A 16760-nucleotide genomic window follows, 5' to 3' on the forward strand; every position below is an offset into this window, starting at 1 on the left:
TTATAAACTGGAAAAATCATTAGAGAAACATTTTTGCATTAAAATTTTTAGTGTATAATTAATGGTTCCGTAGTGGTTTAAAACTGTTTTTAGGTTGGTAGAAATGCACCAGTCCAAAGATTCTCACATTATTCTGTTCAATTTGTCATTAAAACAGAAAATCATTTCCAATCTCAGGAGGACATTTCTCATGGTTAGAAATTAAAGATTTTTTTTTCTTATATGTGGCAATGTAAGAGGCCAGAAACCCCACTAATGGTGATAGCTTTGCTTGCAGGGATCTACTTGTATTTCATATGCTGGTAAAATCTATATTTTCTAACAAAATGGATTGCATCTGTTTTCAATTTGATTTTTCTTATAAGAGGATAAAAAAGTGATTTTTCAGAAGTCTATACTGTATCTTTCACAAGTAGTGTTATGATACATAGTAATCCCTTTGTGAAAGCCTCGTAAATGTTGATGGATTGGAAATGGGATTGAGTAAACCCAAAAGTGGTTATATTCCATTCCATTTGAACACATTTACCTTAGGAAAATGAAACTAAATTAGAAAGTCTTCCATTTTTATAAGAATGCCTAAAACTTAGTGATTTCTGTGCATACCTACTAGACAATGGATAGATATCCAGTGATAGATTATAACCTCCCTGCATGGAGTTTGAAGGAAAGATATATTTGAGGAGCCACCCAGAGATAATACAATGCATTTAAAGAGGATGAAAAAAAAAAAAAGAAAGATGTGTAAAAAAATTCTTCCATTTCTGTTGCATTTCATTGTTAAACTTGAGGTACTATGCAATTCTTATTTTCTAATTCTTCTTTTCCTATTCAGTTGAGAATTATTTATAGCCACGTTATGTGTCTTGCCCTTAAAACAAATGTTCTATTCATTTATTCAATTTTTTCTTGTTCTCTTACCTCTTTTGTCTCTATGCCAGACATTACCTCAAACTTTATTATCAGTCAAATTTATCAATTGCTTTCTGAGACAATAAGCCAATCTTTCCCATTTCCTTGAGTTAGGCAGCCATGTTCTATGTATAAGAAATAAAAATGTCAACACTCTAATTATTAAAATGTGTTTTATTTGTGGTCAAATATTACAACAAGTCTAATCTCTGTGGCCATATGGACAGATTTGATGTCCAGATGATCCATACATTTCTGCTCAATCAAGAACACTGAGAACCCGTTTTTCAAATATAGCATCTGTTTCTTTAGACAGTTATGTTGATATATGCTTCACTTCATATGTAAAATTCCTGGTGCCTTATAAAGTTAAAATTTGAGGAAGTATATCATTTCATTTTAGAGGTAATTAATTGTAATGAATTTGGTTTTTCTATTCAATTTGTCTATGACACCACTATAAGGTGTTTTTGTTTTTTCGGAAAATACCACTTCAGTGTATTAGTCTTCTGCTTTGACCCCTTCAATAATTTTTCACTGGGGTGTTTAGGATAAAATCCAAAGATCATATCCTGACTTTCTGACAATACATAGTCTGCCCTTGATACAAGCTTCCAACTTCATGTTCTGCTGCTTCTTCTGAACATTGAAGTAGCCACTTGGCTTCAATCATGTTCCCAACATATTTGGAATCTGTTTTTGTGTGTTTTTTTCCCGTCCTCTCTTCTACCTGGAAGGACTTTGCTTTTCTTTTTTCATTTACAGAATTATTTTTTTCCATTTTATTTTATTTCTTTTCAGTGTTTATTTGATGTTTATGCATGATTTTTTTCACTTGGCTTTTGAAGCCATTGTTGAAATATTCATTTAGGGGAAGAGAAGGGAATTGAGATATAGTGGGAAGGAAACCTGAATATGTACTGTGTGGCAACTATATGATAGGCACTTTATATATGTCATTTCAACAAGGGATCCCTGTTCCCATAATATTCTTTTATCTAAGAAGGCATCATTATTATCATCATTATGACCAACTTCATGCACATTAGTGCATATCCCACTTTCATCATGTGTAGAGCATACCACTTGGTATTGGGAATACCAAGATCAAAGGATGTGGGTGGTTCTTTTTTTTAAATATTTTATTTATTTATTTGACAGAGAGAGATCACAAGTAGGCAGAGAGGCAGGCAGAGAGAGAGAAGGGGAAGCAGGCTCCCTGCTGAGCAGAGAACCCAATGCGGGACTCGATCCCAGGACCCTGAGATCATGACCTGAGCCGAAGGCAGCGGCTTAACCCACTGAGCCACCCAGGTGCCCCGAGATGTGGGTGGTTCTTGACCCTAAAGAAAAAACAGGAAGATTTATTTTAAACTAAACTAAACTAAAATAATTTATTTTAAAATAATATATAATAAAATAAAATAATAAACATGCAAAAATCTTAGTGAACACTAACCCAGAGAAGAAGGGAGTTTACTAAATATTGATTAAAATACTTGCTCAGTACCTGGAGAAGTACCTTGAACCATAAACTTTTGTTTTATGAATGAATATAATTGCCTTACTGTTGTTATTTATATGATAATATGTGTTAGCCAATTTCCTCCTTCTAAGGACAAATATCAAGGGATAGTTTTTATGGTGAGTGAAGTTTTTGCACAGTATTTGTTGTTTCCTTAATTGTTTAGTAAGTATTGTTATTGTAATTTTAAAATGTTTTTATTTTTAATAGTTAGGCTATAGCTTAATATTCAGCTCTGTTTAGTGTTTCATGAATAATTACAAGGAAAATTATTCACAATAGGATATAATCTTGAAAGACATATGAACTAGAGAAAGATCAGAAGTGGGTTAAAGATTACCATGATTTAGAATTAATTGTAGTAAGTTTGATTAAGCAATTCCTATCCAGACATACTCTATTTGTTTGATGAGAAATTACATTTGCTGTTGCAGAACACTTCTGAGAACCAGAAGTCAGTCTTTATAATCCAATTTCTTAATATTTTCCCTAAGACTACTTTTCATAATACTCTACTTGAATTGGTTCTAATCTGAAATATTTTTCTATGATTTAAAAAAATGCAGGGGTCATTTTTCCTATTGTTTTTGGTAGTTATTTATTTTATTATAAAAAATGAATATTTTGCTGGTCTTGCAATTATTTTTCCATATTTAATATACTATATATAGTATAATATTCTATATATAATTAATGTATACTATATCCCAATAATTCATAGACCCAATATATTGAAATTGGATTAGATAGCTTGCTAATTATCTTTTAAAAATTGGGTATTAAAAGAAATCCAGAAAGAGAGAATGGTGGGAAAAGGGATCTCACAATATTGGCAATACCATGTTCTTTTTAAAGGTTCTTTCCATTTCTTTTGAAAAATATGAAATGTCTGTAATATCTCTGCATGTTTTTTAAAATTTTTTAAAATTTATTTTCAGCATAACAATATTCATTGTTTTTTGCACCACACCCAGTGCTCCATGCAATCCGTGCCCTCTCCAATACACCCCCTGGTTCCCCCAGCCTCCCACCCTCCCGTCCCTTCAAAACCCTCAGATTGTTTTTCAGAGTCCATAGTTTCTCATGGTTCACCTCCCCTTCCAATTTCTCTCAACTCCCTTCTCCTCTCTAACTCCCCTTGTCCTCATAACTGTCTTTTGGATACCACCGTCTCATTTTGAATATATTATTGCAAGTAGAAAACCTGACATCTGAGCATGGGTTAAAGTAGCATTTTATTCTGAATCTGCTACAAGAACTGGAGGTAGGAAAAGGTTGCTGTTCACTGTGATGAAAACAAACCAGGACAGGGAGTGCCTAAATCATGGGACTCACCAAAGCAAAATACTGCATCTAGAAGTCGAGGCTGTATAAGACTATAGATGTTCCCGATACCTCTCACACTTCTTCTTTTCTCTTCTAGGTATTAAAATGGGTTGAGGAGGCAGTACAGTCCTCTAAAGTTCACCTCTTATCAACAGATCATTTGGAACAAGCTGTAAACACTTGGAAAATTCCTTTTGATCCCAGCCTGAAAGAGGTTACTGTGTCTCTGAGTGGCCCTTCTCCAGGGATTGAAATTCGCAATCCCTTAGGTGAGATATATCAAACATCATATGATAAAATACAAAAACCATAAAAGGTAAAAGTTTTTTTGTGCACTTATTTATGTCAGGTTAATGCTAACTTTATGAATAATTCAGCAAATGCAAAAGGGACTAGGAAAGATGTTTAAAAAGATGAAACTGTTTTAGTCGTAATTATTAATTGAATTACCATGAGATTTAAAAAAAACCTGAAACTCCTAATAATTTAAATAGATATTGAGTCACTTAATTATAGCTAAACTGCTCAAAAGGAAAAAAATTAAATTTGAGCCTGAAGTTATATTTTCCTAATTTATGTATGAGGAAATATTTCACGGTAACATGTTCTGTAAAATTCAGTATTTTATGTATTTTTAATGAATGACATGAAAAGTCTCCTTTTAAAACAACTGCCTAGTTCATTTTCTTTTTTTTTTTAAATTTATTTTCAGCATAACAGTATTCATTATTTTTTCACCACACCCAGTGCTCCATGCAATCCATGCCCTCTATAATACCCACCACCTGGTACCCCAACCTCCTACTCCCCGCCACTTCATACACCTCAGATTGTTTTTCAGAGTCCATAGTCTCTCATGATTCACCTCCCCTTCCAATTTACCCCAACTCCCTTCTCCTCTCTAACTCCCCATGTCCTCCATGCTATTTGTTATGCTCCACAAATAAGTGAAACCATATGAAAATTGACTCTCTGTGCTTGACTGATTTCACTCAGCATAATCTCTTCCAGTCTTGTCCATGTTCCCTTCTAATATCCATGCTACCCAGGAAAGAGTTGTGGTTTTCACAATCTGGATAATTAAAAATGCCCATATCCATTACATGATGGTTCTACTACTTAAAAAAGTCATTGACATTGACATTGATATTTTAAAAGTTATGTGACTGTAAAACTTTTGATGCAAACATGGGGTTCTTATAATTCATTAGTATTTTAACTGTAGAAGTAGTCCATAGGAGAGCCAAGAGTGAAGTCAATAACTAAACTATGGCTTACTTCCAAATTTGCTTTTCCTCTTCTCTAGGTTCCAACTATTAGATACTTGAGATAAATCTCAGGTCAGTAGGAGATAGTATCATGCTATTTCCTTCCACTGACTCCTTTAAATATGACAATAAAAGCCTTCTCCTGTGCTCAGTGGAAAACAGCTTAACATTCTGTGCTTTGTGCACAAAAAGGCCCAAGGCTCTCATGTTAGTAATACCTTGAGTGATCTCCAAAAAGACATTTATTCTGGTTTACTGTTCTTGCCATCTATTAAATTGGAATGTCTCTAGTGACAGCACCTAACTTCTCAGTAGCCATAATAATTGTTATCTAATTTGGCTTTGGCAAAATGATTAGTCTGTCAATTGTTATTCTTATTTTTAGACCAAATCCACAAGGCAAATGGGAATCTGATACTTCAGTGTCAATATCCAGAAACCAGAAATTAAACCTATTTTAGATTTAAATAATGTTTTGAGCTAAAGGCACAAATGTCCATCAGGTAACTTATATTAGAAATGTATACAGCTAACACACATAGCTGAAATAAAGATTGTACTTGTTACCTTTATGTCTTTTAGGGAAGCTGATAAAAAAGGGATTTGGCCTGAACGAGCTATTAAATATCCATAACTCTGCCAAGGTGGTGAATGTTAAAGAGCCAGAGGCTGGAATGTGGACAGTGAAGGTACGATTATCTTACAAAGTCTGTGTATTTTACTTTGTTGTTGGCATGTTTTATAAAGTGTATACAAGTTTATGTATATATCTTCCCTTGCAATCATGGAGAAAGCTTTTACTAAAAAGCAATATATATAGTGCATTTGTAAAAGTGTTTTGATCCCTTGAATTTGGTAGTATTACATTTTAGTGGCCATGAAATGCATTGATGTCACTGCAGAGTGCATTTTTTTAAAAGATTATATTTATTTATTTGACAGAGAGAGATCACAAGTAGGCAGAGAGGCAGGCAGAGAGAGAGGAAGGGAAGCAGGCTCCCTGCTGAGCAGAGAGCCCGATGCGGGCCTCGATCCCAGGACCCTGAGATGATGACCTGAGCCAAAGGCAGAAGCCTTAACCCACTGAGCCACCCAGGCGCCCCTGCAGAGTGCATTTAAATTTCTCAGATAGTTTTCTGATGATTGAACCTGGAGACTGATTTTATTATACACTCCTACCTCCAGAACAGAAAGAGATGGAGCCTGTAGAGAATAATGGTGAGGGGCATCGACTCTAGTACGGGGCTACCTGGGTTGGATTCTCAGCCCTGTCTCTTAAAAGCCACATTTCCTCAAGACTGTTAAGTTCTCTGTGCCTTGCGTTCCTCCTCACAATGTAGAGATGGCAGTGATAGTTCTTTACTTGGTAGAATTGTGCTGAGAATAAAATTAAGATGCGACAAATGAAATACTTTGTAGCATAGTTCCCATTACAAAGGAAGCACTCAGGTTCTGTTGGCTATGGTTATTTGGTGGATCTGCATTCCTAGTTTATTTTAACACCAACTGGTATTTGGATCCTAAAATACACTCAGTAGTGTATGTTCACTGTAAGCCTTGTGTTAGTGTGATATGGAGGAGAGAACATACACTCAGAATTCAGGATACGACATGCTGAAATCCAGTTCTGCTGTACATGGGACCTACTGAGGTGGATATTTGAGTGACTTGTCCATATTTCCCAGGGTTTTCAGTGTGCTCTGGCCTGCTTCCAACTCCCGTATCTGCATTACTGTGCCCAGGAGGATTTTTTTTTCCCCCCAGAACAGAAGAAGGCTGTTCAGCCAGAGAATGAGACCCCTCAGGAACAGTTTTCAGTCTCTGCAGGAATAAGCTGCTGTTGTCCGCATGGGAGCAGGGTTAAAAGCACACTTTTGAGGCTGCATTTCTTTTCCTGTATCATTTCTCCTCTTCCTATTAGCATCCTTTGTACCTCCAAAGTAAACAATGTGCTCTAGAATCCTTCTGGGATAACTCGAATGAAGATACCCCTTGCATCATTTACTCTTGCTATCTCAGCTTCCCTACATTTAAAAAAAAAAAAAAAGTGAATTCATTCAATTCATGGACTCCTGGTTGAAGGGGTAGAGCTGTTGTGAAAGTGCATTTTACACCATAGCAAGTTGAGGCACCATTTTTGAATGCCAGTTTTTTTTTTTAATTTATTTTTTAATTTCTTTTCAGTGTTCCAGAATGCATTGTTTATGCACCACACTGAATGCCAGTTTTGTTTGCTTTTTCCTTTTTAAAACAATGCCTGTATTAACTTTCCCAACTTAATGAAAGTTTCCACCGTAACTCCATTTAAGCCCTAGAATATCGGTTCTTTATTCTCAGAACTCTCAGCCTTGTAGGAAAAGTAGAAACTGTATTATGGATGTTTTGGAAGGTGGATATTATGGGGTAAGAGTATAAGTGAAAATATAGTGAAAGTGAAATATAACGGTTCATCTGCCTGTTTTACTCACCCAGCTCCCTGCCAATACTAGTTACTCAGTATTTACTAGGTGCAGTAGATTGACAATGATGAAGACTTTACTGCTCTGTTTTAAATAAAAATGGCCAAATTTGATGTTACGGCTATTTCAACCAACTTGCCCACAGTATGACTAGTGTTGAGTCTGACTTTTTGTGGCCACAGCTGGAAAGAGTATAGGAGGTTCTGAGTTTCTTTTTTCCTCAAATACTTTAAGCATGACCTAAGCCCGCAGTGTCTTGAGCTAGCAGGTTCACTGAGGCAACTTGTTCTTACTTTCTGATTAAGACATTGGTTATTGATTGTGAAATATGTACAAGTGATGACATTTCTTTTGCATTATTGGCAATTTATTGCAAAGTATTTGAACCACATCTACAGGTGATTTGGATTGCTACCAGTGGTATTTCCTCTAGTAAAACTCTTGCCTAGAAGAATAGGAATATTGCATGGCTGTGGTTTTAGCTCGTGCCTAACACACCTACCCATTCAGTCATCCATTCAATAAACATTTATGGTGTTTCTGCCCTGGGCCTTGTTCCCCAGTATTTAATGGGCACTAAGAACCTTTTAATTGATAATTAAGAACAGAGAAGCACTGAGGATTACTCTGTGAGTGAGGAGGGAGATGCTAAAGGGATGAGGTGATGGGGACTCTGTTTAGACAAGTCTCTAAGCTCAGTCTCCTATAATTAAGAAAGCAATAAAAGGACACAGTATCTATTATCATATTATCTTAAATTCATATCTAGTTCTCACCCCAAAAGCCTCTGGTTTTGCCGTTACCCCATTTCTAGAGTACAATTAGTGGCAGCTGAACAAAGGACACACATTACAATGCATTTTAAAGATAATAAGCTTATTTTGTTCCTAAACGAAATGCCAAAATAACATGTCAGGTTGATGCAAAGGAAACTGAGCTGAACCTACTGATACAAATACCACTGCTGACTTTGGCTCTCCCTTTCAGATGGCTAATGAGTGATAATGTTTTACATGTGCACTTTCTCCAGAAGAGAAAGGTCTGAGATTAGATAGTATATCCCTGGTGTTATCTCCCATGCACTCTGCTATCTGGAAAATGTCTGCTCTATTAGTAGAATTAATAATGGCTTTTTGATTATTTCACAAAGCAGTTTTTAATCCCAAGTACGGAGAACAATCAGTCTATTATTTGACCTTAGCATGGTATTCAAAGGCAACCAACGAGCCTCAACCAATCCTGCTAGCTCCTGTCCATCACTTGCCTTTATGCTCTAGTCAAATATAGCTTTATACTGTCCCTCACCCCATCTCCTACCACATTCTCTTGCCCCATGATTTCTCTTACGTTGCTCCTTTTCCTAGAATGCCCTTGCTTTCCGTCTGACTTACAACTTCCACGGCAAGTGACAACACTTTTATCAAGCCTTTTCTGACTTTTTCCATCTGAAAGGTTCTCCTTTTCCCTCTGGCTTTCTACTGCAATTTTTATGCACCTCCCTCTTTGATGATTTTTCCCCTTAAATATTTTTTTAAAGATTTATTGATTTATTTATTCGAGAGACTAGAGACAGAGAACAAGAGAGAGCACCAGCAGGGGGAGGGGCAGAGGGAGACTGTGTACTCAAGCAGACTGTGTACTGAACAAGGAGCCCAGGGAGGTGCTCAGCTCCATGGCTCATGAGATCATGACTTGAGAGGAAATCACCACTTAACTGACTGAGTCACCCAAGAACCCCATGATTTCTGCAGTCAAATGCTCTACCCCTGAGCTATACCCCCGCTCCATGATTTCTGTTACAGATTTTCTCTTTCTATTTTACTCTAGACCACATTTTATCACTGGCGTATGCCACAATGCCTGGGAAGGAACTGAATAAATATTCACGAATAAAATCTAACGCATTTATTCTAATGATATCCAAGAAAGCAGGCTGAGGAGTTGATTTTAGCCTCTAGTTGATGTGCTGGTACGGAACACCTTAATTTGTCCGTGATTTAATATAATTAAAAAAATGAAAAATAATAAATCAAAAATAAAATAAAATGCTATGACAGTGGTAGTTTCTTTTCTTCTGTAGTTTTCCTTTAAAACCTTGGTGATTACGTTTCTGTGACTTATTAGGGCACTCTTACCAAACAGAGACAATGACTCAACTCCTCCATATAGGTCGTATAAATGACTCGGGTGTCTGATGCAGACACCTCTGATGCTGGTGAAAACCTGTTAAAAAAAGGAAAGTTAGTATGGACATTGGGGAGGGTATGTGCTTTTGGGTCAATTGGAAGGGGAGATGAACCATGAGAGACTATGGACTCTGAAAAACAATCTGAGGGGTTTGAAGTGGCGGGGTGTGGGAGGTTGGGGTACCAGGTGGTGGGTATTATAGAGGGCACAGCTTGCATGGAGCACTGGGTGTGGTGAAAAAATAATGAATACTGTTTTTCTGAAAATAAATAAATTGGGAAAAAAAAAGGAAAGTTAGGAGAAGGTAAAGTTTTATTAAAAACAAAAGGGAAAGTCATCTTATGTCCCTAAATTTCCATTGTAGGGAATCTCCAAATCCTGGATATTATTTCTGAGCAATACAGATTTTCCATTCAGGGAGCTGTATCTATATATAGAATATTTGAATATAACCACAGAAACTCTCGGGCCAAATTTTGTCGTCTATTCCTTCAGGGACACTTCCTACAAAGACATCAAATAATTGTCAGCACCCTTGGGTTTTTACATGGCACAAACTGCTTCTATTAGTCAAGGATTATCAGTGTGATCATGGAATCTAACACATCCCCTGGGTCACATTTCTGTTAAGTAAATTTGGATAAATTGTCCTTAGATAACCTTCCACGTAGAGAAAGATGTGTATGCAACCACATGATCATATTGGGATTCTGAGACTAATAGAAAATATTCTGGTTTCAGATGGCTATGCTGGTTGCCAGAGACTACTAATGGATTTTCTAAAGATAAGAATATTTTAGAAATCATACTCAAGTGGCATAAACTTGTTTAGGAATCATAATTTAAAAAATTCAAGTCTACAATGGACCACACAAAAAGATTATTATGCTCGCCTCCAATTATTCTCACCTGGTGACTCTTAAATAAGCATGAAGACTATACCAGGTGTGTTATTTAAAGGGATTAGGTACATCCTTAATTCAGATGTTTTGGGTCAATGGAATGCTTTATAGTGGATTTTTCCTGGAAAATTTCCCAGTTATTTTAGTGTGCTGATATCAGGTTATCAACCAAATGGAATGTTTCCTTTAAAAAAGAAATCTATACACTTGTGTTATATATAAATGCATATGTTTATCTATATGTATATATTGAAATAGAATTTATTCTGTGCTTTGGGTACATTTCTCTCCCTGTATCACATTTCTTTAAAAATACAATGCTTAATAAAATGATGGTATTTAAATCTAGCTAACATTATTATGTTTTGTGGCTGGCATGATACTTAGTCCATAGTAGGTTCTCAGTAAATATTTGAAACCACAATATTTCTTTAATTTCTGAAGAACAGTATGCCTTTCAGGAACAAATACCTTGAAAAGAGTTGGGCATCTTGTTTTATTATTTTATTTTATTTCTTTTTCAGTGTTCCAGAATTCATTGTTAATGTACCACACCCAGTGCTCCATGCAATACGTGCCCTCCTTAATACCCACCACCAGGCTCACCCAACCCCCGATCCCTCCCCTCCAAAACCTTCAGTTTGTTTCTCAGAGTCCACAGTCTCTCATGGGTCGTCTCCCCCTCCGATTTCCCCCAACTCACTTCTCCTCTCCTCCCAATGTCCTCCGTGTTATTCCTTATGCTCCACAAATAAATGAAACCGTATGATACTTGACTTTCTCTGCTTGACTGATTTCACTCAGCATAATCTCTTCTACTCCCATCCATGTTGATACAAAAGTTGGGTATTCATCCTTTCTGATGAAGGCATAATACTCCATTGTATATATGGACCATATCTTCTTTATCCATTCGTCCATTGAGGGGCATCTTGGTTCTTTCCACAGTTTGGCGACTGTGGCCATTGCTGCTATGAACAGATGGCCCTTCTTTACACTACATCAGTATGTTTGGGGTAAATACCCAGTAGTGCAACTGCAGGATCATAGGGCATCTTTTTAAATTTAAGATCCATTACTTAATATCTTTTTGACCTTAATAAAATTAGCTTATTTCATGAGTCTGAGAAAAATGGGGAAAATAATACCTACTTACTAATATATTAATGGTATAATTAGTTTTTCTTATACTCTTGAATATGTGTAAATTGAAAATTATTTTTATACTTTCATTAATGCAAATTATATGTGACTTCCCCCCCTACTTTGGGCTTTTTTTTTTTTAAATAAAATATTGAAACTCTTTAGGAAAGAAAAAGCAAAGCCAGCTCTATCAATCAGATTTTAATTCAACTTATAATAGGACAGGTTTCACATTTAGTAGTAGGAGGAATTCTCACTGGCTTAATACAAGACAGTTAATTCCTTACTAATGTTACATGCCCTTTGGGTGTTGACAAGATGTTCTACTTTACACAGTCGCTCGGGAATCCAAGCTGATGGAGGCTCCACAATAATTTAGAACATTCGGCCTCTTCAGTTATTATAATGAGGGAAAAGACTGGAGGATGTGCATTGAATTTTTAGAAAAAGGGAGTTGTGTCACTTCTGGGATGACACAGACATCTCTGTGAATGGTAGACATACTTTACAACCTATTTTCATGGCCTAGCGATATACTGGATCTAGCTTGTAATGGCCCATAGAGGAAATTACACACTTTTTATTCCTACCTCTGTATTCAGTAATGTCATGTGGGAAACTTGAAATCAGCCTTGGTGATATTATTTACACCAGCAAATGCCAACAATTAAGGCTTCTCCCCGCCTCAGAAAGCAGTTTACTAATACACCACTAATTTGTCCTAAGGGAAAGCATATTTAGAAATGTAACAATGGTAGGGGCGCCTGGGTGGCTCAGTGGGTTAAGCCTCTGCCTTCAGCTCAGGTCATGATCCCAGGGTCCTGGACCGAGCCCCGCATCCGGCTCTCTGCTCAGCAGTGAGCCTGCTTCCTCCTGTCTCTCTGCCTGCTTCTCTGCCTACCTGTGATCTCTGTCTGTCAAATAAATAAATAAAATCTTAAAAAAAAAAAAAGAAATGTAACAATGGTAAATGAATAGGTGAAGGGTATTATTGTCTGCTACCCATAGTGTCCAGATCAGCCCAGAGATTATTGTCCTAAAATGCTGTGCATAGACTTAGGTCCTATGGAAAGAACACTGAACTTGGAATGGTTGCCATTGAACTTGCTATCTAAACCTAGGCAAGTTATCATTTATTTGAACATCAGTTTATTTTCTCCGTCTTTTTTTAAAAACCTTTAAATTCAATTAGCAAATATACAGTTTTTGATGTAATGTTCAATGATTCATTGGCTGTGTATAATACCCAGTGCTTATCACATCATGGGCCCTCCTTAATGCCCATACCCAGTTACCCCATGCCCCCATCCATCTCCCTTTCTGCAACCCTCAATTTCTTTGTGGTGCTATAAAGTCATCTTTGGATGCAGTAGGATTACATGAAATAATGTGCGAACATACTTAACACAATGCTCCTAGAAAAATTCAAGATTCTTGATGAATCTGGCATTCACTAGTACTTAAGGAATCTAAGGAAACATTAGGCATTTAGATGGCTTTAATATCATTTGTTAAACCTACACTTATTAAGTACCTATTGAGTAATATTTCATAGATGATGAATATGATATAGTTACTGCCTTAATGGACTTTCAGTATAGAGAGGTACTTAATAGGCCTTTATGCTTAAACTAAGAAGTAGATCCATGTGCAATAGAGCTGACTAGGAAGACAGCAGAAGAGTAACTAATGTTTCCTGGAGCTCTCCATGGTGCTTGTTTACGGTACTTCACTCTGTCCTTTTTAACTGCTCACAGACTCCAGTCCAGAAACCTAGACTCTGGTCTACTCTGCTCCTTCTTTTCTCTTACTCCTTTGTGGATCAAGGCTACCTGTTGACCACCTTTAGGATGCCAGTAAATAACAAATGTAATTTTATCTTTGCCTCTGCTCTCTGCTCACCCTGCAAGCAGCCTGTGTATTCCTGACTCAGACCCTTCCATGACTTAACAAACATGACATTTACAATTTAGAGCATTAATGAATTCAGAGTAATTTTGAATTCATGACTTTGAATTCAGAGAGAATTCACTTTAATTCAGAATAAAGTTCATAATAGGTCTTTATGAACTTAAAAATTTTATGAGTAAATATGCCTTATGAAATACTCTCAGAAAAACCCTCTGTATGAAAAACTATATGAAAGACACTCAGAGGTTCTAGCCCATACAAATCCTGTTTGGTGTCTAGTGTCTAGAAATGTTCCTGTTAAGGTTGGAGCTATCATGCTGTTTCTAGATTTCCCTCTTCTTCTTCTTTTTTTAAAAGATCTTATTTATTTATTTGGCAGAGAGAGAGAGAGAGAAAGAGAGAGAGAGAGAGAGAGAAATCACAAGTAGGCAGGCAGAGAGAGGGGGGAAGCAGGCTCCCTCCTGAGCAGGGAAGCCAATGTGGGGCTTGACCCCAGGACTTTTGAGATCATGACCTGAGCTGAAGACAGAGGCTTAACCCACTGAGCAACCCAGGCGCCCCTAGATTTCCTTCTTCTTAACTGCAGAAACAATGAGGTTAGGGTGGTTCTGTGCAGAAATGATACTTCAAGATATTCTGTGGTGATAGATGCTTTTTGAAGTCAAATTCAAATAACTCACATGATATAAATCTACATGATTTAAAGACCAAATAGAAAAATATTAGATCAGTAATTGTAGTCTTACTAATTTTATTATACATAAAGAAAAATGACACTAAAATAGCTAAAATAATTTGGAGGGGGGAAAAAAAGAAAGAATATGCAGCTGGACTGCCTCCCAGACTCAGTTACAGAATTAGCTGAATATTCTTTGTTGCTCCAAGACCTTCATATGATTATTGTTCCTCCAATCCTCTTGTGTCCATAACATGTGAGAATCCAGAGTCTTCTCCCAATATTTCTGGAGTTTCCTGAAAGCTTTCTTATCTCCTGATTATGTGTATGTTCATTATAACTTCTGTACTTTGATGCAGGGCAAAGTTCAGCCTCATTAAAAAATATCACAGGAAATCCATTAATAACAAGACTTTTGTGAATTTAGCAGGTTTAACTGTATGTAGGTTTGGTGTTCTGTCTTGAAGCACCTTGTCCTCTTCTGCTTTTTCCATGCCCCCTTCCTTCTTTTCTCTCATATGCCTCCGCTTCTCTCCTCTGAATTGTCTTGGAAGTTTCACAATACTATTTTAGTGTAATCTCTAAAACCAGCATAATCAAATCCATTAAGATAGACATGAGAAATGCATGGGGTGCCTATAAATGTTGGTTTCTGGAGCCTCACTGAGTTCATATCACATCTCTGCCCCCTGCTGTATTTATGACTTTGAGCAAATTACTTAGTACCTCTGATCTGTGAAATTAGGATAACATACTCCTGTACAGGGTTTTTGTAAAGACCAAAAGTGATTATTTATACTGTTTTACAGTACGCATTTTTTACATGTTAGTATTTCTTTCTTTCTCGTTGTCCTTTTCCTGGTTCATCTTATCATCATCATACATAGGACCTTTTGTTCTTCTTTTTTTTTTTTTTTTTGAAGATTTATTTGACAGAGAGAGAGAGATCACAGGTAGGCAGAGAGGCAGGCACAGAGAGAGGGGGAAGCAGTCTCCCCGCTGAGCAGAGAGCCCAACGCGGGACTCGATCCCAGGACCCTGAGATCATGACCTGAGCTGAAGGCAGAGGCTTAACCCACTGAGCCACCCAGGTGCCCCAAGGACCTTTTGTTCTTATTAACACTAATATTTGAAAAAGGGAGCTCAGCTAAGAAACAGACTAAAATAATAGTTTATCTTAAGAAAACAGACTAAAATTATCAAGTAAACTATGGTACATTTTTCTTAAGATATGTTTATTTATTTTAGGGAAAGAGAACACATGAGTTGGGGGAAGGGGCAGAGGCAGAGGGAAAGGGAAAGAAGCAGACTCCACACTCAGTGCAGAGTCCCACGTGGCGCTGATCCCAAGACCCTGAGCTGAAGTCAAGAGTCAGCTGCTTAACTGACTGAGCCACCCAGGTGCTCCTATGGCACTTTCTTATAAAGACATTTTAATGTGATGTTTGTGTTCCCACAATATTATCAAATATTATTGTAATTATTTTAAGAGAATGATTAGAGAATTATAAATGCATACACGAGTGCCAGAGGTCTTTTTAAACTTAGTTCAAATCTCTTCCTTTTATTATTTTTAAACCATAATTTTGATTTATTTGTGATGTCCTTTGCTCCCAGTTGGATATAATTTTGCATGAAAACTGACTTATTTGAAAGTATCTTTTATTTATAAAGCCTTTTAAATTCTATGCAGATATTCCTACTGTTTATCGTATAATATAGAAACATGAAGTTAAAATATTTTGTTAACTTATTATCCTTCATATTTTTGTCATTGTTCAGAGAATAGGAAACCCACATTCTTATTTCAGCATACTTTGTTAAATAGTGTATTTTAAGGATGAAAATTAATTTATTTTACACTAAGTCTACAGTGGTTATAAGGAGGCTCCCTATTCATCAACTCTGCTTTATTTTTAATGTATTGTTTAGTAATGGAAGATGCCGTATTTTTAAGCATGGGTAATTTCTAATTTTCTCACTTAGATATAAATTAGATGTATGGATATATATATATATAATATAGAGATATAATATAGAGATACATATTTTTGCTTTATTATATGGAATTCATGACACATTTTCCTTTAGAGATAATAGAATAAGTGGTGGTACTGAGACCCCCACACTTAAACATACAGTCTTTTTAACCCTTAGGAAAGTGAGCTGTAGTCATTAGCAGCATCCTTTATACTGAGACTACAACAAACCTGTTTTTATGGAGATGTAGGTTTTTTCTTTTCTTTCACTTTTTTTTTTCTTTTGGGGTTTTTGCAGGTTTTGCTCAATGACAAAAAAATATGATAGCAAAAGGGACATATCTCCTCATCTTTCCTCTCCTTGTTGCTAAATAACAAGGAACCACAGTGATTTCAGGAAGGCTTTGTAGTTTGCAGAACCCTGGGGATGGCATGTTTTTAATCATGGTGTGGGCTTAATCTAGCTGCTCAC

General features: G+C 36.4%; 1 protein-coding gene across 1 annotated transcript in view; it reads left to right on the plus strand.

The window, feature by feature from the left end:
• The window catches only part of HMCN1 (hemicentin 1), a 470681-nt gene that overhangs the window by 173831 nt on the left and 280090 nt on the right, over positions 1–16760 (plus strand). Inside the window, exons 5-6 of the mRNA XM_044267297.1 lie at positions 3861–4032; positions 5614–5720. Coding sequence (XP_044123232.1) covers positions 3861–4032; positions 5614–5720 — 279 coding nt within the window. The remainder of the gene's footprint in view (positions 1–3860; positions 4033–5613; positions 5721–16760) is intronic.

The sequence above is a fragment of the Neovison vison genome, chromosome 10 (genome assembly GCF_020171115.1).
Source record: "Neovison vison isolate M4711 chromosome 10, ASM_NN_V1, whole genome shotgun sequence".
Taxonomy (NCBI): domain Eukaryota; kingdom Metazoa; phylum Chordata; class Mammalia; order Carnivora; family Mustelidae; genus Neogale; species Neogale vison.